At 42.0% G+C, this 26,170-nt stretch overlaps 1 protein-coding gene across 4 annotated transcripts in view; it reads right to left on the reverse strand.

Annotated features, from left to right (window-relative positions):
* Positions 1 to 26,170, reverse strand: part of ITSN2 (intersectin 2) — a 78,940-nt gene that overhangs the window by 39,435 nt on the left and 13,335 nt on the right. For 3 of the 4 annotated variants that reach the window (XM_033145558.1, XM_033145560.1, XM_033145561.1), the window contains exons 5-24: positions 23,659 to 23,822; positions 22,454 to 22,648; positions 21,263 to 21,359; positions 20,882 to 21,024; positions 16,894 to 16,957; positions 13,546 to 13,683; positions 13,370 to 13,458; positions 12,515 to 12,777; positions 11,642 to 11,791; positions 10,997 to 11,137; positions 10,049 to 10,136; positions 8,819 to 8,958; positions 7,285 to 7,365; positions 6,104 to 6,240; positions 4,119 to 4,552; positions 3,698 to 3,819; positions 3,392 to 3,570; positions 2,564 to 2,705; positions 1,844 to 2,049; positions 889 to 953 (exon numbers count right to left, since the gene is read on the reverse strand). In XM_033145558.1, coding sequence (XP_033001449.1) covers positions 889 to 953; positions 1,844 to 2,049; positions 2,564 to 2,705; positions 3,392 to 3,570; positions 3,698 to 3,819; positions 4,119 to 4,552; positions 6,104 to 6,240; positions 7,285 to 7,365; positions 8,819 to 8,958; positions 10,049 to 10,136; positions 10,997 to 11,137; positions 11,642 to 11,791; positions 12,515 to 12,777; positions 13,370 to 13,458; positions 13,546 to 13,683; positions 16,894 to 16,957; positions 20,882 to 21,024; positions 21,263 to 21,359; positions 22,454 to 22,648; positions 23,659 to 23,822 — 3,038 coding nt within the window. The remainder of the gene's footprint in view (positions 1 to 888; positions 954 to 1,843; positions 2,050 to 2,563; positions 2,706 to 3,391; positions 3,571 to 3,697; positions 3,820 to 4,118; positions 4,553 to 6,103; positions 6,241 to 7,284; positions 7,366 to 8,818; positions 8,959 to 10,048; positions 10,137 to 10,996; positions 11,138 to 11,641; positions 11,792 to 12,514; positions 12,778 to 13,369; positions 13,459 to 13,545; positions 13,684 to 16,893; positions 16,958 to 20,881; positions 21,025 to 21,262; positions 21,360 to 22,453; positions 22,649 to 23,658; positions 23,823 to 26,170) is intronic. The other variant, XM_033145559.1, reaches the window with a different exon arrangement.

Genomic DNA, 26,170 nt, shown 5'->3' on the forward strand with positions numbered 1-26,170 from the left:
TCCGCTACAGCGGAGAAACTGCTGCTTGCCTCTCCACCCCCCCACCTCCCGCTAAAGCAGGCTTTGGCAGGGGGCGGGGGGGGGGGGTGCCAGAAGATTGGACTTGCCTAGGGCGCCAGAAGCCCTAGCACCGGTCCTGCATCTAATCCTCGTTTAAAGCCATCCAAATTGGTGGACATCACTACATCTTGTGGAAGTGAATTTCACCATGGAATCAAGTGAAGTGCTGAAATCAACGGGCACATATGGATTACCCAAACACTCCTGCTAATGTATCACTGAACACCTGTGATGGGGTAGGGGGCTGGGGTGGGGGGAAATGATGTTATACTTGCTATTATACAAAAGGCAATAAAAATATTAAAATGAAAAAGTAATCAATTTGTGAGGGCATAGCTATTGTCAGAACAGCAGGCAAGACTGCATGCACTGCGTGCTTCAAGACCAGCAGGGCTGGCATTGCAAGTTTATTCCCCACTTCAGTTGAAGTGGAAAACTGTCGAACATGAGGACAATCTCTAGAGGAGGCTCAGAGCTGGGAGTGTTGTGTGTCTTGTCAGTCTTTCTCCTATATGCCTTCTACCTATGCCCAAGGCTACCTCTTCACAAACCTTTATGTTCTTTCCCTTCCTTGCCCATTAGCTTGCACTGACCTACAATTTTTCTCATTTTCTAATAAAAGGTGTAAAAAAGTATCCAAGCAGAATACATACAGACCATAATACAGTTTTTCATTGCTAGTTTGTTACAAGTCTAATAATTTCTAGGCTTTTAGAACAGCACACAGTTAAAGGCATGCTAGTTTTGAGGTGCAGAAGTCTCAAAAAAATTGTAACCTTTCCGTAAACACATAGAAATCTAAAGGTTTATTTAAATTCAAAATCTTACCCTCGTCCAATGTGTAAGACGATGCTGGGAGTTTCCTATTTACAGCTGCATAAACAGCTTCTGGCCTGCAGATTAAAAAAAAAACCAAAATAAAGTCATTTTGGCGACTGCAAGATACAATGTTCATTATTCAGTGACTCAAGCTTTACAAAAGACACAAAATTCAAATAAAGTGTGTCTTGGAATTCACAGCTCCTTTTCCTCCATCACAGCAATTCATCTGTGTACCAGGAAGTTTTTAATGTTTGATATTTTACTATGTTTTATATATGCCGTAAGCTGTTGTTATCATCATCATCATCATCCTCCTCCATCATCCTCTGCTACTCCAAGGACTAGGCACCTAAGGGCATCTTAACAGAGCCTTAACCCTTTGCCTCCAGTTACATTTTTCAAGCACCCATATAATAAACCAGATAGTACTAAACCTGGCTATGGGCAATCTCTGGGATGGGTACAAAGGTTAATCAGACATCTATGTGATTTGCCAGTTGAATTCACATAGCTGGGATGAAAGCATTCATGATTTTATTTATTTAAAAAGAACAGAAGGAATGGTAAAATGCATGTCTGAAAGGCCTCCTGTCTGACACTGATGGGTGCAAGGGGGGGCACGCACCTTTTCTGGTGCTTCCTTTCTCAAAATATATCCTTCACTTAACTCTAAATCGCTTAAGCTCAAAAGAGCTTGGGGATTTAATGCAATAAGAAATGAAAGGGAAGCCTAGAATAAAAAGTCAAAGGGCACTTTTAACTGTTCCTGCCTAATTCCCGAATATGTTATTTGTGGCCTGCAGTTTAAACAACAAGGGATACTTTCTGCAAGAGACTCCCCAGGGAGCAAATGTTGTGCACCCGCTGCTCTGAACCTCAGCCCAAGTTTCCGTTCATCCTTTAAAACACTACGCAATACATTTTTCATGCATCCTCAACCCCAAAATTCCCAGAGCCTTACTCCTCTTTCTGGCTTTCATGTTCAGATAAGATCTTCACGTAGGATTTGGGAAACCACCCTCTTCCTCGACCTACTTCTCCGAACCACCAATTTTCCTGCTGCTCCAAGACAGTAATAATGTCATTTTTTGAAAAGTTCAAGTGGTTATCTTTTTTTGCAGTCCAGGAACACAGTGCTTGTGCTTTTAGGTTTTCTACAACTTGCCCCTGTTCAAAAACAAAAAGGTTTCAGGTGCCAATCATTTATGCAAGTTTCTATGCTTTAAAGAACTTTATTAGACAGAGTAATTTCTAGAACCAATACTTGCACATGATAATTTAAAACCAAACCAGATACTCAACTTAGGAAGGAGGTAGACTTGGAATACTATCAATAATTAGGTCAGTTGTCCTTGTAAGGACAACTCAGTTTCCTCATCTGCCACAACTTAGGTTTTTCTGTTACACACATTTCAGCAAATATAGTTGTGACAAATTTGATGCCACAGGTTCTCTGAAAATTTATTTGAAAGGCAGGTTAGCAATCATAGATCATCTAGTCTAACCCTCTGCAATACTGGAATCTCAACTAAAGCAATCCCTTTAATAAACAAATAAATGGTTAGCCAATTCCACCTCTGCAGACCCTAAGCCTTATATCCCCTAGTATTCAGTGCTGGGGGAACAGTGCAGGATACAAAGATAAAGGGACATAAATCACTCTTCTATAGGTAGAACATACCTGGCCATGGATGGGAGAAACAGATCCTGGGGAGACTGTACGAGTAAAAGCAGATTTTTTCTGACATGTGTTGACATTTAAACTTGAGAAAGCTATATTTTGGTAATCGGATTCGTCGGCTGGCTTACTTGGTGAAAGCGACCTGCTAATTCAATATATGACAATAAAGGTAGCACTTTAAAGCACATAGTTGTGAAGCAGCAAAGCCTCCAAAATGCATGTAAGATTCATAAGCTATGAAGCTGTGTGCAGAATTTCAAATCAATCACTGCCATTCAGCCTTAAGCCAAACAAGGGAAAGATCACTTCTGAACTGAAAAGCAGCACAACTACAATAACTGCCACTATTTCTTAATATACAAAGCACATTTTTGCATAAACTGGTACACAATGGCCAAAATTCCAACACAGAGTGAGGCATCACAGAGTTAGAGCTTAAATCTTTGTTAGACTGAAGCCACTATAAGGAGCATGCCAACTGAGTTGGCCAAAGCTGTTCTGTAGACTTCTGTCAAATTGTGTCCAACTGTTCCATTGCCCCTCAAAACACGTCTGGCCGTGGCCTACAAGAGGGTATGACCTGTGGCAGCCACTAAGTTGTGGAACTGACCACAGAGGTGCTTCAGGCATCTTCCTTATTCAGCTTTCGGTCAATGCTCAAGATGTGCCTCTTTACCCTCCCTGGCTTTTGACACTTGAGAAGCATATTTTTAGAACCCACTTTATTTCTGAGACTCTAAGTTATTTTAAACCTGAGGACTTTAGGGTGAATCATCATCATCATCATCATCAATTTTGTGTGGCATCAGAGTATTGAGGTGCACTTACTCTACAGGAACTGATGCAGTTGGTAAGGATACCATAGGAGGAAGTAAGGCTCTCTTGGGAGGTGAAAGGGTGTTTTCATTTTCAGGAATTTTTTCTACATAATTGCCTGGAAACCAGCCCTGATGGCCTTGGAAGCTCCCATATAACCAACCAGGCTCTCCCTCAGTTTTCTCAGCAACCTGGAAAAAAAGGGTGAAAGTGTAACAAAATGTGCATGGCACTCTGGGTATTTTGCAGAGAAGACAAAGGCTTTAATTTGAAATAAATATCCTATTAAGAATTCAGGGATTATCAGCCATTTCTTACCTGAATTATGTCTCCAGAACTGAAACTCATCTCATCATTATTCCTCGCTTCAAATGGATATAAAGCTCTATAATTCACAAAGGCAACAGATTTCCTAGACTCAGAGGAACCCACAGCATGGCCTGGAAAGTCAAGGAGGAACTATTACTGACTACTAATCTTGTCAGTTATGTTCATTTCAAAGCAGCAGTCAGTGCCTACTTTGGGATTTGCATAATTGCACAACAGTGGCGTTTCAAGCCATGAGAAAAGCTGAATATTAACATTAGCTAAGGCGTAATTTAGACCTGTGAACTCTTCTCTCCCATTAAGGCCACACATATTAATGGACTGCTAATACCAGTAGACAGTGTGGGACTACCAAACTCCAGTGTTTTAAACTATGGTAGCTAACATCCTTACAAAAACCTGGGTAAGATACCTTCATTTTTCAATGTTGACTTAAGACTTTGTCCCTTTGTCTGCTTAAGAATGTCTACATTTTTTTCACTGAGCTGAGAAATGGGTTTCTCCGACTCCTGCAGACTGGCCGGGTCTTCTCTTCTCTGCTTATGCTTCTCCTCGGCTTCTTTTGCCAGCTGCTCCTGCCTCCTTTTGCCTTCTTTTTGCTTCTGCCTTTGCTGCTCAGTATCTCTCAGCATCTCGGCCTGTTGGTTCCGTTTTTCCTCTTCAAGTTTCTCCTCTGCCAATCTTTGCAACTGGGCTTCCCTTTCTTGCACAACTGCCTCCTCCGTTTTTTGTCTTTGCTCTTGGATTTTTTCCTGCATTCGCTCTTCCTGTAGTCGCTTTCTCCTCTCCTCTTCTTCCCTCCGGATATTCTGCTGCCACAAGTTCTCTTTTTCCCGCTTTGCTTTTCTTAAGAAAAAAAGCAGCGAAAACACTGTCAAAAAAAAGTATTTCTTATGCTGAAAAGAAAAGACTTGGCACAGATCCTTAAATCAGCTGCTCTCAGTTTACATTATTATCTTCCTGTAAGCTCTGACAGTCCTAGGACATCATAATAGCGATAGGAATGCTGAAGTGGATAGATGCTGTCCTAAACTTTTCAGTTATGCAATCTTACAATGGTTAAGAAAAAGAACCAGCAGGGCAGGGGTCAGCAAGGTCTATCTTGCCTGGGCCGGATTCGTCCCGCAGAGATCTCTCCTGGGCCGGATCGCACGCATGCACGCCTGTGATTTTCAACGTCTGCGCACGTGTAGACGCGATTTTCGGCGCTGCAGAAGCGAGTCCCCGTGCCGTGCTGGTTTAGCACAGCGTGCAAACAGGCAGCTCAGTTGGGGCAGCTCATGAGCCGGTCAAACGACCTCCGCGGGTCGCTTCCGGCCCATGGGCCTTAGGTTGCTGACCCCTGCAGTAGGGTGTAGAAAATACAGACTCCATAAACATCTTCAGAAACAGCAACTTTTTGCAAAGATTGTTGCCATATGCTGAAGTTAGGCTTGCTAACCTGTAGGTTTCAGAATCAATTCAGGTTTTTTATTATTTAAAAAAATACTACTGTGAGGCTCATTATGTCACATAAAATGGAAATCTTTCATCCCAGTTAATTTTGTAATTCAGTTAGCAATTTCTTATGGAGTCGCTGTTTCAATATTATTTGAACGTTTCTTGTTGAAGTGCAGTTCTCTAAAAATGTACAATTGGCCAATGAGATTTCAATGTAGTTAGAATTGTGATTGCCAAGAAATTAAAACGAGAGAGACATTGCACTACCTTTGTAAATCAATAAAATCTTTAATAAAAATATTTTTAAAAAGAACCCATGCTAAAAAAATAAAGTTGTGACCACTTTTATACTGATAGCATCAATCAAGGTGAGTCACAACTGCATCAATAAAAAGAGTTACATTTTAAAATGCAATATCCAATACAACACAAAAACGGAATCAAGGTACATACAGGTGAAACTCGAAAAATTTGAATATCGTTGAAAAGTCCATTTATGTAAGCAATTGTTTTCATTAGCTACTGGAGTTTAATATATGAGATATTGACTCATGACATGCAAAGTGAGATAAGTCAAACCTTTGTTTGTTATAATTGTGATGATTATGGCGCACAGCTGATGAAAACCCCAAAGTTGAGATTGTTAATTTGGGGTTCTCATCAGCTGTATGCCATAATCATCACAATTATAACAAATAAAGGTTTGACATATCTCGCTTTTGCATGTCATGAGTCTATCTCATATATTAGTTTCACCTTTTAAGTTGAATTACTGAAATAAATGAACCTTTCCACGGTATTCTAATTTTTCGAGTTTCACCTGTAAATGTACTGGGCCGGGGAATCAAGCCCAGAATGACGGCCTGCGTAGTAAGAGGAGGTCTCAGCCTGTCATCCAAGAGAGTGCAGTGGAGGCCCATTAAAAAAAGCCTGCATTGTTTTAATTTATCCCGTTACCGTGCAGCCTCATCTTCCACTTTCTTTTTCTGCGCCAGCTCAGCTCTTCTTCTTTCTAGTTCTTGGATTTTATCTTGTTTGATCCTGTGCAGCTGCTCAAGAGCTAACTGCTGTGTAGAGTAGGTTTCTCTTAGCTCCTAATAAGAAAATATAACATACATCAAATGAGCAAATCAGGGGGGGAACTTGATTTAGTGTTCTGCAATCCAAGTCAGGGTACGAAGAGGCAGGCAATCCTACATTGAGAAGTGTTCCATCTCTGTATTAATACAATCAAGAGAACAGGTTCAAAATTGAATAGAATACTTCTGAAGTTTACATTTCCAACACAACTTTCTTTTAGCTACTGGAGGAAGCAAGATATTATGGAAGAAATTAGAAGAGGGGTTCTAGCTGATACTTGTGTGCAATGAAAAGCCAAGCCTCTCCAGAGGGGGGAGGGGGACTCTCCTAAACTGTGTGAGCTGCATTGTAATGGGCTGGGGGGGGGGGTCAGGGGGACAACTACTAGATACTGAGCAGAGAAATCTTGTGCAACAAATGGTGTGCAAGGAGACACAGGTCCTCCAAAACTTCTCTGATAATTTATATTTCACTCCATTAGACTGAACAGGGGGAGATTTAACAGGCTGTGGAGGCATGAGCTGAACAAAACAGACAGGGACATTTAGGTGGAGGAGGTGGGTGACCTTGGAGCAGGAGGTGAATCTGTGTGCTCTCAACTTCTCTATGGACCCACCTTGGTATTCAGACACGAGACACTCACTTTACTAAGAGAGAGAAATGTTCAGATGTGATAATAACGTGACAATTTCAGACCTTTCAGTAATCAATCTGGAGCACTAGAACTGATTCCATTTCAGAAGAGCTAGTAAGAGTTAAATAATGAAGGAAAAGCTGTGTGCAACTAAATCTCACTAAAAAACAATGACAATCAGATTAAGTATCTGGTAGTAGTTAGTAAGTTAGCTAGCTTCATATTAATACCTCCTGTACATAATTTCAAGCATTCGTTGAGCAGACAAGATTTGAAAGCAAACAGATATGCGAAGGAAAAAACAAACTGTGCTGCACTGATACTGAATAGACAGGATTTTGAGTTAAGGGATTTAAATGCAATTAAAAAAATAAAAAACTATGAAATTATTATAAGCAAAAAAAGCCAAAGATTAGAAAGTAACCTTAAGTAAGAGGAAGAGGTTGTTGAGACAGCTTAGCAGACACAAAAGGCACTGAAGAACAGAAGCATCCATAGTCTCATACTGTAAGATAAGGCAGATAAAAAGCTGTTAATTTTGCACAGCAATTTATATATATATAGGGAATTTATGGTGTTGTAGCTGGTCAATCTAAATTACTCTCAATTAGCATGTTAGGTATTAATCATGCTATCTCAAAATTATTTTCTTGAAGAGTATATCAATTCTATCCAGATAAGTTACTGATGTGTTTTAATCTTTTTTTACTTTCTAATTATTTTTAAATGTTTTAACTGTTTTAGTGAGAATTTTAATGTTTCCCATACAGCATTTAAAGGTTTTAGTATAAGCAAATGGCATATAATTTTTAAATAAATTAAAAAATCAAATTCCGCCACTAACCTTTCAGCAGTTATAAACGGTATCTGAAGAAGTGTGCATGCACACGAAAGCTCATAACCAGTAACAAACTTAGTTGGTCTCTAAGGTGCTACTGGAAGGAATTTTTTTATTTTTTATTTTGTTTCGACTACGGCAGACCAACACGGCTACCTACCTGTAACTAGAACTAAAAGGTATGTCTCCTTTAGACAGAACTTCTCACACTACTATTAATTGTTTTTAAGTGCAACCCAAAACAAAATGTGTTGGAAAAGTAGAGTGCTCTTGTTCCGTCATGGTCCCCCCCCCCCCCGCCAATTTACTCCACCACATAGTCCATGTCCCTACAGTTTTTCATTTCCCCTGGGCTGTTGGGTTCTCTCCACCTCTGAGGTTTTTCCAGCAGAAGTTGGGGTCTCCCCGAAGCCTTTTACCAACTCCCTCTTATATGTGATGAAGTTGATTTGGCTACATAAGGAATGGCGCTCAGAGAATAAAGATCTATCTGTTTACACCAGTGCCATAATGCACCAGCCAGAAAGAGTTAAGCTGCATGAGAACTGGCTTGGTCGTTGCTTAGATGGTGGAAGAGGTTGAGAATAATTGATGGCCTTCCTAACTATGCCATGTGGTTAGCTTTTATTAAACCAGAGAGAAAAATATATTAAATTATTAATTTGCATACCCCCCATTTTGTTCTGAATAAGCTATTCAATAATTTTATAAAGTCTGCAATTTTTGCACAATGTTGTATTTTCCCCTGTATATTTTTATTATAATCTTATTTCATTGTTACCTTCTTTGGGATGGCAGTACTCAATGACAAGTAAATTAATCCAGTTTACAACATTCAAAATGGCACCCATACCAATTTATGGGCATGAGGCCCTGAATTGCAAAATGCTGACACATCATTATAAATGTCAAACAAGAGACCAATCTGTGAACATCTAAACAGTATGAATGGAAAGGACAGAAATGGCAGGCTACCTTTCATTGGCCCTTATCAGCTGAAATACTGAACTAAGCTTGAGAAACAGAAGAAAAACCAGAAGCAAGAAAGTTTTTCATAGGAGGGAGGGAGGGAATACAACAAATTATTACTCTGGTTCACAAATAGGGGGCAAGATTGTACCTTAAGTTGGTCATCAAAAGCATCCATTTCAGAAAGCTTGGTAGCCGTTTCTTTTTCTAGTGCATCTAGTTGTTCTCTAAGTCTTTGGCATAATTTTTCCTTTTCCGAGGACTTCTTCTGTAGTGAATTAAGGTCTGTTTCTGCCGATGAAAGCCAAAATTCAAAGTTTCATCTTAAGAACTTTTTGGGTTTTTCCTTCACTTATATGGCCTTTGTAATTAATAACCTGTTTTACATTTACTAATCCCTGCCACAATCTCATCAGCTCGTTAATAATTTGATACCTTTTGAAGTCAGAGAACTGAGTCTGAAAGCTCGTCCAGATACTCAATAAATCCATGGTGTGAAACAGATTTCAGCTGATGGCTTAATCTTAACCAGAATTGTTAAGAGTTGGAGCATGCCAAGTTTGCCATCTAATTCACCCCCTGCTTGACATGGGGAATTCCATGCCTGAGTATCTCTAGCAGATGGTTCAACACCAATAATTCCTCCAGAGGAGGAGGAGATGCAGTTTGCACTAGATATCTTCCATAGCCAGACATGTTTTGATCCAGCAGTGGTCCTCAGGGGCAAATCAGATGGAATTTTTTTTTTAAAACAAAAAGGAAATAGAAGAACATCACCACCTATCAGTTCTATGTATTTGCATTTCTGAGCATCCAATGTTCCAAGGGCCCTCTTCTAGATTCAGGCTCAAACTGTCCTTTTCAACCCCTCACCTTCCCTTTCTCCTTTCTTCCTTCCCATCACTGTTTTGGTAATTAAAAATAAAGAATGATTGAGAAGGATAAAGATAAATAATGCTGAATATACTTGTGAGGTTTGGAGCTTTCAGGGTTAAAGAAGCTCAACAGTTCACCCCTCCCACAGGGAAGAGGATGTGTCACAACATCCGGGGTATCTTCTGTATGCAAAGCCTATGTGATTTATGTGTTTATTTCCTGGTCAGTCTTACTTTTGGTTCTGACCGGAGCGGAGATGTCGTCCGAATCTCCTGGAGAAGCTCCGTGATTTATATGCTTGTAAATAAAGTGTACTTGCTTTGAAACAACCCAGACGTTGTGCAATTTATTGCTGGTGCGAAAGGCACACATACCGTTGCGCAAGAAGTAAGAAGTTTGAGCAACTCTGAAAAAGCACTGGAGAAGCAGGAAAACGCAGAGGAAGCGTAGCTGGACACCACTCCAAGTGCTAAACTGGTTTTGAGGCTTTTCCAACAATACTTACTAGGAGAATTGCCCATCTGCATATGATTCATTCTCTCACTTAACTGTTGTTTTTCAGGAATGAGGAGGATCAGCTTATTCTGATATTCCTGCAGAGTCAGGGATAAAATTTTAGAAAGTTATCATCAGTATAATTTCTTCACGTATTTAAGAACTTAATGCATTACAGCCCTACCTTCTTAGAAATATATAAGGTATGTATTCATGGGACATCTCCTGAAATCAATTGCCCTTTGATTTCACAAGATTTATGCTGAGTATGACTTAATTGGATTTCACCCAATAATGGTAATTCTACAGGAAGTTAGAGAAACTTGGGACAAGTGCAACATCAGGCTTGATTCTGGTATTTCTCCATGGGAATCCACAGTACATCCTGATATTGTACTATGGTCAATATGGAGACCTATCAGTTCAAATAAGAGTGACACAGATTCTCCATACTTTAGATATAATTTAGATATGCTTAAATGTAAAGAACTCTCAGCTGAAAATTATTTATACATAGTATTTTATGACCCCACAAGAGAAATGGAGAAACCAGCTTATGTAAAAGACACGTCCAAGAATAAAGAAGGATTTAGGATTTGACAGTTTTTTCTTAACATTGAAGCATATTGGCATAACAAATATTGTTACATGCAACAACATGCATTTAAGATTCTGTAAGCTGTACCTTGTAAAAACTAGAAAAACCTGATAATTTAACCATCAATAGCCTTTATCCTTGATAGGTCATTTGTAGCGTTAAAAAACAAAGTTTAATTGTATTATTTTGAGAAATCTAGCTATTTGAGGAGAACTGTTTGAACAGAAGCAAAAACTGTTATTATTTTGTAGCTACATCTCAATACAGATGTATTAAAAATACCCCCTCCAATTCATTCATGTCCTTCATTCTCTGGAACACACAAGGCAACAAGTTGAAACTTAAAGTGAGATTTCATACTTGAAGCTGTTGTTGTAGCTGCTTGACTTCAATAATTTCCAAATCACATTTCTTTTCCAGAACATCCAGCTCATTTTTTTGAAATTGTTTTCTTTTTATAACATCTTGCAATCTCCCAGAGATCTGCTGGTGTTTGCCATCCTGTAATGAAAATAATCTAAAATCAAACATCTGATTCGAGAACATAAAAACATGCCTCTAATATACACAGAATCAGCTAAAACAGAAAGTTAGTCAAAACCAATTAACAAGAATTTTAAAGATAAAATATTATACAAGCTGGGAGATACTCTCAGGGTCAATAGTCACTGAAGAAGTGTGCATGCACAAGAAAGCTTATACCTAGAACAAACTTAGTTGGTCTCTAAGGTGCTACTGGACAATTTTATTTATTTTTTATTTTGACTGAGTCAGACCAACATGGCTACCTACCTGAATACAGAAAGATGTTTGAAAAGACAATTTGTTGTTGTTTGGGTGAGCCCAGGTGATGTCCTCCAGGTGCTGCTGGCTTGGAATGCCCATCCCACCTGCCCCCCCCCCCCAGGTGGCTGGAGCTGCCACAGTCCAAGAGCATCTGCAGGAGCTGCGTTGCCTACTCCTGCCAGTGGAGTTCCCTATGTCCTTTGCGGTGCTATGACTCACCAAAGCATCCAGCTCAAGACTGAGGCTCTTCTTCTTAGAGGCCAGTTTGACAATTTCTTCTTGTTCTCGATTACGCTGATTAAGAAGATCCTGACGCCGAATCCTCTCCCACTCCAGACGCCGTTGGCGCTCAAGCTCCTGCTTTGCTGCCTGCAGATAAAATAGCCACGAAATGTTCAGTTCTTTCAAAAGTGCTAAAGGGCAATGAATTAGGGAGACTGTGCATTTCAACTTCTTTAAAGGGAGAGCCTCTGGTCTGAAGACAAGCATTTATCCTACCTTTCCAAAGCCTCCCACCTGGTGCTATTGCACTGGCAATGCCATACGGGAGGCCCTCGCTTCTCCAAGCCCAGGGGAAGGTGCCCATGCCATGAGGGTCCTGGTCCTGCTGCAGTAGGTTGCATGTACACCTCCCTCTGGGCCTCAGATTCAGGGGTTCCCTGATTACCAGCATCCGTCTCAGCATGAGGAACTCAGCCTCACCCCTTAGCTGGCGACACTACAGCCTTGGACTGCCTACCTGGACAGGGTTGCTAGCACATGCACGGCACTGCAATTCTGTGTGACAGGCACCTGGCAGGCTCTTTCTGGAGGTGCTTAGGCAATGCCCTGAAAGGGCCTTCACCTCAAAATGAAGGCAGCCCAGCTATTTGTGCTGACTGCCTGGAACACTTCAGTGGAGAACTGGCTGCTTGAGGCTGAGCTTCAGCTGCCCCCGGACACAACTGGGGCTCTTGGGTTTGGTGTCATCTTTAGGGACAATTGTGTTTCAGCATGGTGGCAAAAGCATGCTAAAGTGAAGATCGCTAAACAGCAATAAACAGAACAGATATTCCTTTGCAGATTAAAAACAACAGCAATTAGCAGAACAACCTCCCGCCTTTCAATTTCTTTCTTTCTTTCTTCCTCCTTCCGTTTCTCCATCTCCCGCTGTTTTTCAAAGTGCCTTTCCAGTTCAAGTTGTTTCTTTCGCTCCTGCTCCTGCCGTTCCCTCTCTCTTCGCTCCTTTTCTTCTCTTTCCCTCTGAGCCTTACGCTCTGCCTCTCTCTGCTGCTGCTCCAACAACACCTGGCGACGTTTCTCCAGCTCCATGTTGCCTCTCTCATAGTTTGCTTTCCTCTTGTCCTCAAATGTAACTAGATTAAAGAATAGTAAATGGCATCAGAGTGCAAAAATTGATCTAATGTATGTTCATTTCTAAAACAAAGACAGTAGTATGAAACACGGAGGTAGATAACTCTCAAGTTAAATCACTGACAAATGGAAAAGCATTTGTTATATGCACAGGACTTTGATACTGAAGCAATTCAAAAAGGAAATTAAGTAAATAAACATAGTTTTGGGTTTCTTCACTCTGCCTGCTGCTCCATGTTCCTCAAACTTGACTCCCCATCATCCCTGACCACTGGTCCTGTTAGCCAGGGATGATGAGAGTTGCAGTCCAACAACAGCTGGGGGATCAAGTTGTAGAAACACTGCCACAGTCCAGCCACTCTGACTCCACATAGCCCAATGTACTGCTGCTCTTAGGTCCTGACACCGTACCACTGCTACTGTAAACAATGTATATTCGAGTCCTACAATTATTATTAAGTGCTCAAGTGGCTTCTATCAAGCAAACTGAAGTCAGGCACACATAATATCTGAAATATGGGATAAAACAATGTTTCTTTTAGTTCCAATTCCTTTTTTAAAGTCAACTTTGCACCCAAAGAACCCCATTGTTACCTGGAAGTTTTTGGGGGGGTTCCTCTTCCTGCATTATTCTCTGGTATGTTGGCAGAACACAATCAGTATTTTCAGAACATTTTCCAGTTCTAGAGAGAAGAAACAGGGATTTTTTTTAAGGGCATCTTTTACATTTATTATACAATTTTAATAACATACCATTTTGTGTTATGCACCTCATAGAAGGTGGCACTAATTCCGGAGGCAGAGTTAGTGGGAGAGGCTGCCCAGCTTTGGCCATATCAGTCAGATGCATGGCTAGGATGAATTCCTCTGCTTTCAGCTGTCCGTTGCCATCAACGTCAGCAAGTGACCTAGGAAAGACAGAACAACTGCATTAGAAGAACCGAGGAAATATGAAATGGCAATCTCATTGTTTCAATGCAACATTCTAGTACAATATCTTCAAGATACCTCTTATTAACTCAAAAAAATCTGAAAAAGCAACTACCCACAAAAGCACATTTGAAACATAATTGGGCCTGCATGGCAGTTTCCCCCCAAATCATGCTCACTTGCCCCACACCCGAATTCACATGTGACGTTGGGTGAGAGGAAAGTTGAGGCCCGACAAAGAGTCTTGAAATGGGCTCCCAACTGAACTGGCAAGAGAGGCTTGCTCTCCCTGCCAAGCAGCTGACTGACAGTGAGAGCAAGCCCACTGTGACTGTCTGGGCAGCTGAGGTGGAGCTCAAAGTCAGGTGACAGGCGTTGGTTCCAAGTTCTGTTAGATCGGCTGGGTTCCCCACGTGGGACTCCTTGGTGCAGCTGATCCTTGAAGGGCTTTGCAAAGGCCCCGATGCAGCACTTTGGAAAGCTGATTATCAATGGTACTCTAAAGCACCGTGCAAGGTTGTTTGCAAGTCCTGTGCGGTGCACTGACAACTGTGAGAAGGTCTACATGTTCCAATTCTTGATGTCAGGTGAGCAGTCCATGCTGTGGTCAAATTTAGCCCCATCCTTGTTCTAAACCCATACATTGTCAATGTTTTGATGTTTAATGCATTGAAGGATATTAATTTGGAGTCCAGCTGCTTTTAACTGGAGAATTAAACACCCGTTTTAATTCTCCCAGAGGCACGTGGTGTGAAGTAGTAGGACAGGGGTCTTTAAACTATGGTCTGTGGGCCGGATCTGGCCCACTAGGCTTGTAAATACGGCCTGTGGATCCTGCCGCCCGCTCAGTCAGCCCCCGCCCGCTGAGGTAAACCTGGCGCGGCACAGCATTTCCTTGAAAAGAAGCCGCGGATGCCTCTCCTCATGGGGACAGACTGAGCAGGCTCCCTTGCTTCTTTGCTCCTCCGGCTGCCCTAAGTGTCACTCCAGCAGTCAAACCCTCAGGGCGGTGCTGCCGCCGCCGCTGCTTTCCCTTCCTCACCCACCCGGGCACTTGTAGCCCCTCTGCCCAGGCCGATCCCTTTGTGCACTTCCCCACTCCTCCCTCTCCCCACATGGTGCTGCCACTCGTACTCACAGCCAACGGGCTTCTTTTTTTTTTGCTTCTGCCAGGTAGAACGATCTCGCTCATCGCGAGCGGCGACCGCCGCTTCGCCGGTCCGGTTGGGGCATGCCTCCACAGCCCGGCTCCGTGGTCCCTTCACCCCCACTCCCCCTTTACAGGGGGAACGAGGGAAGGGTTCGGAACCATAGCGGGCTCGCCGGAGAGCCCATGCCGCGGGACGCTCGACCCGCGGTTTAGCGGAGCCCCGCTTTGCGGTAGCGGGGCTCCTACCCCCGGGCCGGCCTGAGTCACTTCGCTGCCGAAGCGACCCACGACCGCCCGCGATGGCGTCCTCGCCGGAAGTTCCTTATTATTGTGGATTTTTAACCAGATATTGACCATCTTGTTAGCCAAAAGCAGGCCCATACTTCTCATTGAAATACTTATAAGTTTATGTTAATTAAAATTGTTCTTCATTTTAAATATTGTATTGTTTTTCCTGTATTGTGTGCACTACAAATCAAATATGTGCAGTGTGTATAGGAATTCGTTCCACCCCCCCAAACTATAGTCTGGCCCCCAACAGTGTCTGAGGGACAGTGAACCGGCCCCCCGGTTTAAAAAAGTTTGAGGACCCCTGCAGTAGGATTTTACTAAAGGTTTCCTTTGGAAAAGGAAACAGGCTTTCTATAGTTTACTGCTACCTACTCAGAGATGCATATCTACATAAATGAAAAACTGGTTGTCAGGTCTGCGTTGGGTTGCTCATGAGTAAGCAGGCATGAGTCGGAACTGTCTTTTAACAGTTTTATCGTGCAAACTATTTACAGTGCAGAGTGCTGAAAAACATGACCGTATCAGTCGCTCGCAGAATCCGGGAGTGCCGGTTTCCGGCTGTGACCCCAACATAAGAATTTCGGCACCCCAAAGCGCCGCCTCCCCTGTCTCCTTTTGACCCCTCTGTGCAACTGGGGCGACGGAAGTGGCGTGCTCCCTTCAGAGCGAATTTCACGAGGCGTGCTGGGGCTCTCAGCAGCATCTCTTAGCCCCTGTCTCGCCTGGCTGCCTCCAGCTTGCCCCTCCCCGCTGGAGCAGGCATCGCTCTGCCCGCTGGAAGAGGTTTCGCTACTCAGAAGGTGCCGAGGCTCATGGTACACCTCCGTCCCCAGCCCCAGGGCTGAGGGCAGTTTCCTGACACTGGTGTACAGTGGTACCTTGGTTCTCAAACGCTTTGGTTCTCAAACGCCGAAAACCCAGAAGTGTTCCGGTTTTTGAACAATTTTCGGAAGCCGAACATCCGATGCAGCTGTCGCCATTGTTTCCAGGGCGTCTGCACCAATCAGAAGCCGCGCCTTGGTTTTCAAACATTTCAGAAGTCAAATAGACTTCCGGAACAGATTAAGTTTGACACTTTTGTTTTTGCTATTTATTTTGCATTTTTGTTTTTGAGGCTTTTTCGGTTAATTTGTTTTTATGACTGTGTGGACCCCAGTTCAGTTACTGATTGATTGATTGATTGTGTGACTGTGGAAATGGATAAAAGCCACCCCCCATCCAAACAATGACTATCAGTGCAGGTAAGATTTTTTTTAATTTTAAATTTTTATCATCTACAATACTGTCTTATTTATTTTACAGTACAGTACATTGATTATTGCTTTCATTTTATGGATCAATGGTCTCGTTAGATAGTAAAATTCATGTTAAATTTCTGTTTTAGGGGTTGTTTTTAAAAGTCTGGAACAGATTAATCTGTTTTACATTACTTTCTATTGAAAAGTAATGTCCGTTCCTTGGCTTTGGAACGGACATCCGGAATGGATTAAGTTTGAGAACCAAGGTACCACTGTAATAAACATCACAAAAGAAAGCAAAATAGATAAATTAAAGATAATCAAATAGAATAAATTAAACAGATATAATCTCAACCCCAGAATTCTGCAATTCAAGAATAAGCATAAAATAAAAAGAGTACAGTATTAAATATGCAATGTAGAGCATTACATTTCTTTAAAAATTACTCTATGCTTATTAACATTGAGCAGCACAAAAACATCAAAGTCTTATTTATGTGTGGACTTACCAAATAGTAGCTAACTGCGTCTGGGAAAGGTTTGATTGCAGAAGAATATTTTTTGCCTGAAACCCTGAGTAAATCAAAGATCAAAAGTGTGTTAATATATAAGCCAAATATGTTAATATATAAATCTAATTGTGCCCAAGAACCAGTGATATTTTTTTACCATCTACAGGCCAGGGCTCATCCACACTTTTCTTTGTACCGTGATTTATTCCGCTTGGTCTGTGATTTCTAGACTGAGAGGTTTTTCTTTTGTCCCGCACTTTCCCAGATGAAAACTCACTGATTGCTGCTGGATTGGAACAAATGCAGAAAACCTGATTGACGTATGCTCTGATTCAGCAGTGAACAGCAGGGTTTCCCAGGGAAAGTGATGGAACAAAAGAAAAACCTCTCAGACCTATGACCTATACCTATAAGCCACAGACCAAATGGAATAAATCACAGGACAAAGGGAAAGGTGGATGAGCCCTCTTTTGGTTTAACTTGAAATATAATTTGAAATGTCTTAGTCTGTGTTATTTAAGGTCTCAAATATATAAATTAAATGTACAAGGCAAACACGTACATAAATACATAAACCACATGTCTGAAACAGTAAAGGAAGACAGTCCTGAAACCATTTTGACTCTCCCAAACTGACCAAATGTTTCTCTGCAAGGAGGGAGGAAATAAAAAAAAAACCTCCCCATTGTCTCTGTGATCACAAATCCTGCATTTAGGGCACGTTTAAGGTGTGAGTAGGGTGAGCCTGTGACCTGGATTCAGGAATTAAGTAGTTATAATAACAAAAGAGTGGCCAAAACCCAGATAGGTAACTTCCCAGACAAGAGATAAACAACACACTCAGATTTCTGTTGTAGACCGCCTTTTCTGTGATGTAGGTATGATGTATCTGGGGGGTGGTCGTGGGCTTACACCCCTTCTATGATGTATGTATAAACGAACAATGCAAGGAAATAGAGGAAAACAACAGAATGGGAAAAAACAGAGATCTGTTCAATAAAATTGGAGATATGAAATGAACATTTCGTACAAAGATTACCATAATAAAGGACAAAAGTGGAAATACCTAACAGATGCAGAAGACATCAAGAAGAGGTGGCAAGAATACATAGAGGAATTATACCAGAAAGATGTGGAGGTCTTGTATACCCCAGGTAGTGTGGTTGCTGACCATGAGCCAGACATCCTGGAGAGTGAAGTCAAATGGGCCTTAGAAAGCACTGCTAATAACAAGGCAAGTGGAAGTGATGATATTCCAGCTGAATTATTTAAAATTTTAAAAGATGGTGCTATTAAGGTGTTACACTCAATATGCCAGCAAGTTTGGAAAACTCAGCAGTGGCCAGAGGATTGGAGAAGATCAGTCTACATCCCAATCCCAAAGAAGGGCAGTGCCAAAGAATGCTCCAACTACCGCACAATTTCACCACTCATTTCACATGCTAGCAAGGTTAGGCTTAAAATTCTACAAGGCAGGCTTAAGCAGTATGTGGACCAAGAACTCCCAGAAGTGCAAGCTGGATTTCGAAGGGGCAGAGGAACCAGAGACCAAATTGCGAACATGCGCTGGATTATGGAGAAAGCTAGAGTTCCAGAAAAACATCTACAGTGGTGCCTCGCAAGACGAAATTAATTCATTCCGCAAGACTTTTCGTCTTGCGAGGCACCGTTTCCCATAGGAACGTATTAAAATTTAATTAATGCGTTCCTATGGGGAAAAAAGTCCAGGGGCACCGGTCAGAAGGGGCGCTGGCTGGCACCGGAGCCACGTGGCGCCGCGTTTTAAGGCTGCAGCGAGCGAACTGTTCGCCCGCTGCAGCTTTAAAACGCGGCGCCGTGCCGGTTGGGAGGGGCGCGGGCTTACCTTTTGGCTCTGGTGGGGTGTTTTCCGCGTCGCGTCCGCCATTTTGGATCGACTCAGACATGCACAGTCGATCCAAAATGGCGGACCCGACGCAGAAAACACCCCTCCCTACCGCAGCCAAAAGGTAAGCCTTTTTGGCTACGGCGCGGCGCGGCGTTTTAAAGCTGCAGCGCTTGCTGCAGCCTTAAAACGCGTCGTCGTGCGGCTCCGGGGCCGGCTTACAGTGGTACCTCACCAGATTAATTCGTCTGGCAAAGCACGGCCATAGACGAATTCGTCTCGCAAGTCAACTAAAAACTCGCAAAACCCTTTCGTTTTGCGAGTTTTTCGTTGTGCGAGGCATTCGTCTTGCGGGGTGCCACTGTACTTCTGCTTCATTGACTACGCAAAAGCCTTTGACTGTGTCGACCACAGCAAACTATGGCAAGTTCTTAAAGAACTGGGAGTGCCTGATCACCTCATTTGTTTCATGAGAAATCTCTATGTGGGACAAGAAGCTACAGTTAGAACTGAACAACTGATTGGTTCAAAATTGGGAAAGGCGTACATTGTCTCCCTGCTTATTTAACTTAGGCCTATATGTAGAATTCATCATGCGAAAGGCTGGACTGGATGAATCCCAAGCTGGAATTAAGATTGCTGGAAGAAATATCAACAACCTCAGATATGCTGATGACACAACCTTGATGGCAGAAAGTGAGGAGGAATTAAAGAACCTTTTAATGAGGGTGAAAGAGGAGAGCGCAAAATATGGTCTGAAGCTCAACATCAAAAAAACTAAGATCATGGCCACTGGTCCCATCACCTCCTGGCAAATAGAAGGGGAAGAAATGGAGGCAGTGAGAGATTTTACTTTCTTGGGTTCCATGATCACTGCAGATGGTGACAGCAGTCACGAAATTAAAAGACGCCTGCTTCTTGGGGGAAAAGCAATGACAAACCTAGACAGCATCTTAAAAAGCAGAACCATCACCTTGCCGACAAAGGTCAGTATAGTTAAAGCTATGGTTTTCCCAGTAGTGATGTATGGAAGTGAGAGCTGGACCATAAAGAAGGCTGATCGCCGAAGAATTGATGCTTTTGAATTATGGTGCTGGAGGAGACTCTTGAGAGTCCCATGGACTGCAAGATCAAACCTATCCATTCTGAAGGAAATCAGCCCTGAGTGCTCACTGGAAGGACAGATCCTGAAGCTGAGGCTCCAAATACTTTGGCCACCTCATGTGAAGAGAAGACTCCCTGGAAAAGACCCTGATGTTGGGAAAGATGGAGGGCACTAGGAGAAGGGGACGGCAGAGGATGAGATGGTTGGACAGTGTTCTCGAAGCTACCAACACGAATCTGACCAAACTGCGGGAGGCAGTGGAAGACAGGAGTGCCTGGCGTGCTCTGGTCCATGGGGTCACGAAAAGTTGGATACGACTAAACGACTAAACAATAGCAATGATGTTTCTGGAGGTGGTCTGGAGTTTGAGGGTAGGCAATTTAAAATGTCTATATAAGGGCGGGCACATCTTTGTTCTGTGTCCTCCTCTCCTGCATGTGAGGGGAGCACCCTGTTGCAACAGCTTTAATAAAGATCAGGCTTACTAGCTGCTTTGCTTCTCAATATTCTCTGGGTGGCCTCTGTTATTTTTTCCTACCAATGGGGAACCTACAAAGGACAAGGGCTCTTGTTATCCCCATAAGGGAATAAGGGCAGATTTTGTTTACAACACCTGCAAAGATACACTTATTTATAAAAATCTTCAAACATGCAAGTGCGGTTAAATATTACATTTATACTGGGATTTCATTTTCTTATATAGGAAAATTAATCAATTAATTACAAACTTAATCTTCAATTACAATCCCTTTCCTTTAAAAAGAAATCCCCCTTAGAACATATTGTATTATGCACAGAAGGAAAACTTTGTCAATTAACTCATAAATCACAAATAAAGTTACAAGTAAAGTTACTGCAGTTTCTACAATTGTTAATCACTCTTGGCAAAGAACCAGCTAAAAAGGTTCTCTCTCAGAAACTCTAAACAATGCTGGCTGAAACATGTATACATTTTTTAAAGATTCTTTCAAGAATCTTTACCTTTGCAAGCTTAAATATAATGCTGTAATACTAACCTGACAGGTATCCACTCATCCCTTTATCAAGGCTATTAAACTTCTGCCTGTATTTTAATCTGGAAGCCTGAGGAACTGCCCAGTCTGAAAATCCAATCTTTGGTGAATTCCCAGTTAGTGAGGTAGTAGAAGAAGAATTTGAACTGCAATATGAAAAGAAGGTCACATTTTCAAGAAATCTGGTATTATATAAAGATATGTTCAAATTGGGACATTGTTACTATGTTTTTGTGCAGCAACAGTTTATGTGAATAAAGGACTTCTTTCTTTCCAAGTATTCATTTTTGTGGGGAACCAGTTAGATTGCAAAGACCACCCAAAGAGATTTTGGGGAAAAAACAAGATTGCAATTGAGACATAAATCTGCCTGAAGATCCCTACCTACTAGAGCCAAGATCTATCAGGGACTGTGTCTTCTGGATGTTGGCACCACCAAATCCGCCCATCATGGGACTGTATGAACTAAAGTGAGGCAAAGCTGAAACAAGAGAAAAGCAGAGTCCATAGTCCACACTACAAGGCAAAAGTATCTCCATGGATCACTTGCGCACCAACCAACCTGACTCTATACCAAAAACTTTAAAAATTATTACTATTTTATTGAAAATTTTCAGTAGAGAAATAAAGTAAAAAAAGTGAGGAAAAGTGAACATGAACCAAAAACAAAAAACAAAACGAGAGAAAAATACTTGAAAGTATATAAAAATGTATAAAAGTACAGTCATACCTCGGGTTACGTCTGCTTCAGATTCTATTAGATACATGCACACTCTATTTCCCAGATTAAAAATAAGCCTTAAGTAAATAATAATGATTTTAAACTGTGCTTATGTGAGTAAAAAAAATGGATAAATAAAAATAGAACAAAACTTGTTTTTTTAAAAAAATGAAGTGCAAAACACAATGCTCAAAAATTAAGTGGGTAAATGAGCAAAGACGAAAGAAAAATAAAAAATAACAAAAGAGAGAAAAGCGAAAGAATAAAAAATTGACTCCATACCACAAACTTGACGAGCTTTGAGAACTAGTCTGACTACAACACCCTAATAATTTATGCCTAATTTATAGCCCAATTCTATTTCTAATTCTGTAACTTTCCTACCATGATTTGGCAGGGCTCTTCTTTACTAACAGTGACCCTCAGAGGCTGAGCAGGAGGACTTGCAAGGTAAGGGGGTGCTTAACCCTCTACCTTCCTGACGTTTGTCCCCTCAAAACTAATCTCCTCCTCTTTTCCCCAGGAGCAAGGAAATAGCTTCCATGGATGTGTGACCTTGAGCGGGAAAACAGTAGAAGGGAAAAGGCTGAGTGCCACCTCCATCTTGCTCTCCATACCAACATCCAAACTTTCATTAAAACAACAAAATATTTTTTGGGGGGGAGAGCATTATGCATAGTTTAGCCCTCAGGGAAATTTACAATATTTCCAGTGGAAATCTTTTAGGTGGAAAAATCATCAGTTTAGTATTTGCTAGGAGGAGATTTTGCATTCAGATTCAAGGCACTGGCCGACATCCATCTCAGATTGTCCAGACTGGAAGTATGTCTATTGTCGGTCATGATGATACTTACTTGAAGAGTATGGTAGTGGCTGGAGGAGGCTGGTTGTTCCATTTGGCAATGCAGGTGTGCTGGTGGAAGGCAGCAGGGGAGCAGAAATAATCAAGGGGGGGATGGATGTTACAGAAGCAAAAGAGGACATTGGAGCTAAAGGTGCCATTGTAGGAACAGGTGCTGGGATAGACAGGTTTGGCATACTGCCCATGCCTAGAAGAGAAACCAAGTTGTTAGTGATAGCCATATAGCTGTGAACAGCCAGGAATTGGGGAGACATGACTCACTTTTTCTAGAGAGATCTACACCAGGGTTTCCCAAACTTGTGTCTCCAGCTGTTTTTGGACTGCAACTCACATCATCTATGACCATGGGTCCTACTAGCTAGGGAGCATGGGAGTTGTAGTCCAAAAACAGCTGCAAACCTAAGTTTGGGAAACCCTGAGCTACACAAACTAGCTTTAGATAAGAGGTCTATGCTCACACATAAGTTTGCTTCGTTCGAGCAGTTATACAACCATGGTTTTCTCCCTAATGCTTTAGCCAGTTGCCACAGGCTTCAGAAAAAAAGAACAAGCAATATGCTCCAAGTACTTGTTTTAAACCAACAGATGTCTAATATACAGTACGATTTTAGAGGAAGAGAATAATTTGTTCAATGGCATCCAAAGAGCTACTTTAGGCACATTGAAAGGTTTGCCTTAAAAAAGTAGGGTTGTTTTTTGTAAACCCACTTAGAACAGCAGACCAATGCAGGAGTTGCCGCGTGGTCTCTGCAGCCACACCAGGCGCTGCAATTCTCCAGTGGCTTGCCTTCACCCCCCAAAACACACTCCATTGTCTCATGAGACGGAGAGGTGCCAACAACATCATATCACAAACTGCTTTCAAAACTTACCCTACTTTTTAAAGGATCATGCCATATGGCAAGCATGGTTGCACTTTGAAACATGCAAGTCCTAACCCCTTTTCAGCACATAGAATTAGCTGCACTATTTCTGAGGCCCATCCTTATTATGCCATCAGAGCACAGGAGAATCATCTCAAAAGTATTCTTTATTCATTTTTATGACAAAAAAACTATGATAATATTTAGCTATATTTTATGTACATATCTTTAACATCATGAACTATGGTCTAATGATAATACATTTGCACATAGCTATTTGTCTTTATCAATAATAATTTAAGAGGGGTAGTCTTTCTCCAAACACCGTGATTACCAAAACGTGCAGAAATCAAGGGAGAGAATGCTGGAGGCTGCTTCATCAATGGAGGGAGAACCACAGGCAAAGGCTGGCCTTGTAACTTTAGTTTGATGAGTTTCATAGCTATAGAAAACTCTTGCTGATCCATTTTCCCATCCTTGTTCAGGTCTGAAAGTGCCCTTAAAAACAACAATACAACAATGTCTATATATTTGTATATGTTCTATAGTTCAATAGCAGAAGACTATTGTCCTTGCCAATTACTCCTATTTGGCAGGGAGCTCTTAATATTTCCACCCCCACCCCTGGGTTAACTCTTCAGGAGCAGCATCTACTGGAAAAGAAAGCAAGGTTGCTAGAGATAAACCTATGAATTACCGAATGTTATCCCCCACCTAGGTTGGAGAGAGGTTACAACAGAGCAGAGAATGACAGAAACTGGGCAAGAGTAGAATAGGGACGTTAATCACCTGAACTGCTCTAAGTTCAAAAACTCCACTGCATCCTTTATATAGAAGTGGGATAGCAGCTCTAATCACTTGGCTCAGAACATTAGGATTTATATAACACCCTTTCATATTAGAAACAGAGCCGAGAGTGGCCTACAGCAGTTTAATAGTTCCAAAATATATTTTTTTAAATGCCTACACAATAAACAGTAAAGCAACTAACATGCTGACAGAGTTTTAAGTCTTCAGCAGTTGCTTCTATTCAGAATCCCAAGAAGCAAAAACAATATAATCTGTTCTGTTTCATCCAGTTGTCAGAAAGAATTTTGCAAACAGGGTGATAAGAGCATAGATGCTGCATATTCTAGTAAGTGATTAATAAAAAAGGCAGACCATATACCTAAGGCAATAAGGATCAGAAAATGCAACCATCATGGCAAGAAGCATGAAAACCTTGCTGCTTGTTTACAGTTTTTGTGTTTTTACTCCAAACTCAGTAAACAGCACATGGCACATTCAGAGGCTGCTAGCACCACAGCTGCATTAAATTCAGTTTGTGCTCCAAAACATTAGTCTATCAAGCTATATTCAGAATTCAATCCTAATATTTTCATCCTAGGATAGAAATTTAGATATATAGATCGTGCCATTTAACATTTCTCTGACAAGAGTAAGACAGTTGTAAAGAACAACAATATTCAGGGGGGAAACCGGAGCAAGATGGTTTGAGCATATTGCACCAATCCTGGTCCAACTGCACTGGCTACCGATTAGTTTCCGGGTCCAATTCCAAGTGCTGGTTTGGACCTATAAAGCCTTAAACGGCTCAGGACTGCAAAGGACCGCCTCTTTCCACATGAACCTACTCGGATGCTGAGATCATCACCTGATGCCCTTCTTTGTATGCCCCCTCCTCAATAGGTCTGGAGGGTGGCAACACGAGAACGGGGCCTTCTCTGCAGTGGCTCACCATCTGTGGAATGCTCTCCCCAGGGAAGTTCGTCTGGCACCTTCACTATACACTTTAGGCACCAGGCAAAAATGTTCCTTTTTAACCAGGCCTTTGCCTGACTTGATCTACATCCTATAACCCATTTTTAAAATGCTGGCTCCTTTTTTGGGAGGGGGGTTATTGTGTTATTGTTTTGATTTTATGTATTTGATATTTTATGTGAACCGTCATAAGACCTTCAGGTATAGGGCGGTATAGAAATTAATTAAATAAAAAAACAGGAACAAATCATATCCTTAAAAATCGTAAAAATCACTGCAACCCCACACAACGGCCATATGACCTGGGTTGCTGTGCGTAAGAGAAACCTGGTGGACGAGCAGCAGCAAGAACAGGCCCATCTACTTCATCTAACCAAGTCTCTGTTACACATGCCAGGTCAAGTCCTCCATCCACAATCAAGTCATGGATGACCTGGCATTGCACAACAGCTCCTTAAGGTTGTCTGGGCCTCCCTTGTTGATTCCAGTATCCTTCCTGTCAGGATCAGACCCGGAGGCAGGGATAGTCTTCAAAGAATGACTAAATCTGCCTCGTCAGTAATGACATGGTCTGGTCTTAGCGTAGCTCCTCCTTCAGCCTGTGATCACTGAGATCGGATCTCCTCTCCCCCATGCTTTTTAATATCTATATGAAGCCGCTGGGAGGGATCATCAGGGGGTTTGGGCTGGGTGTTCATCAATATGCGGATGATACCCAGCTCTACCTCTCTTTCAAATCAGAACCAGTGAAAGCGGTGAAGGTCCTGTGTGAGTGCCTGGAGGCGGTTGGAGGATGGATGGTGGCTAACAGATTGAGGTTGAATCCTGACAATGCCTGGGAGTCATTTTGGACTCACAGCTGTCCATGGAGACGCAGGTCAATTCTGTGTCCAGGGCAGCCGTCTACCAGCTCCATCTGGTACGCAGACCGAGACCCTACCTGCCCACAGACTGTCTCACCAGAGTGGTGCATGCTCTGGTTATCTCCCGCTTGAACTACTGCAATGCGCTCTACCTTTGAAGGTGATCCGGAAACTACAACTAATCCAGAATGCGGCAGATAGACTGGTGACCGGGAGTGGCCG

The sequence above is a fragment of the Lacerta agilis genome, chromosome 3 (assembly GCF_009819535.1).
Source record: "Lacerta agilis isolate rLacAgi1 chromosome 3, rLacAgi1.pri, whole genome shotgun sequence".
Lineage (NCBI taxonomy): Eukaryota > Metazoa > Chordata > Lepidosauria > Squamata > Lacertidae > Lacerta > Lacerta agilis.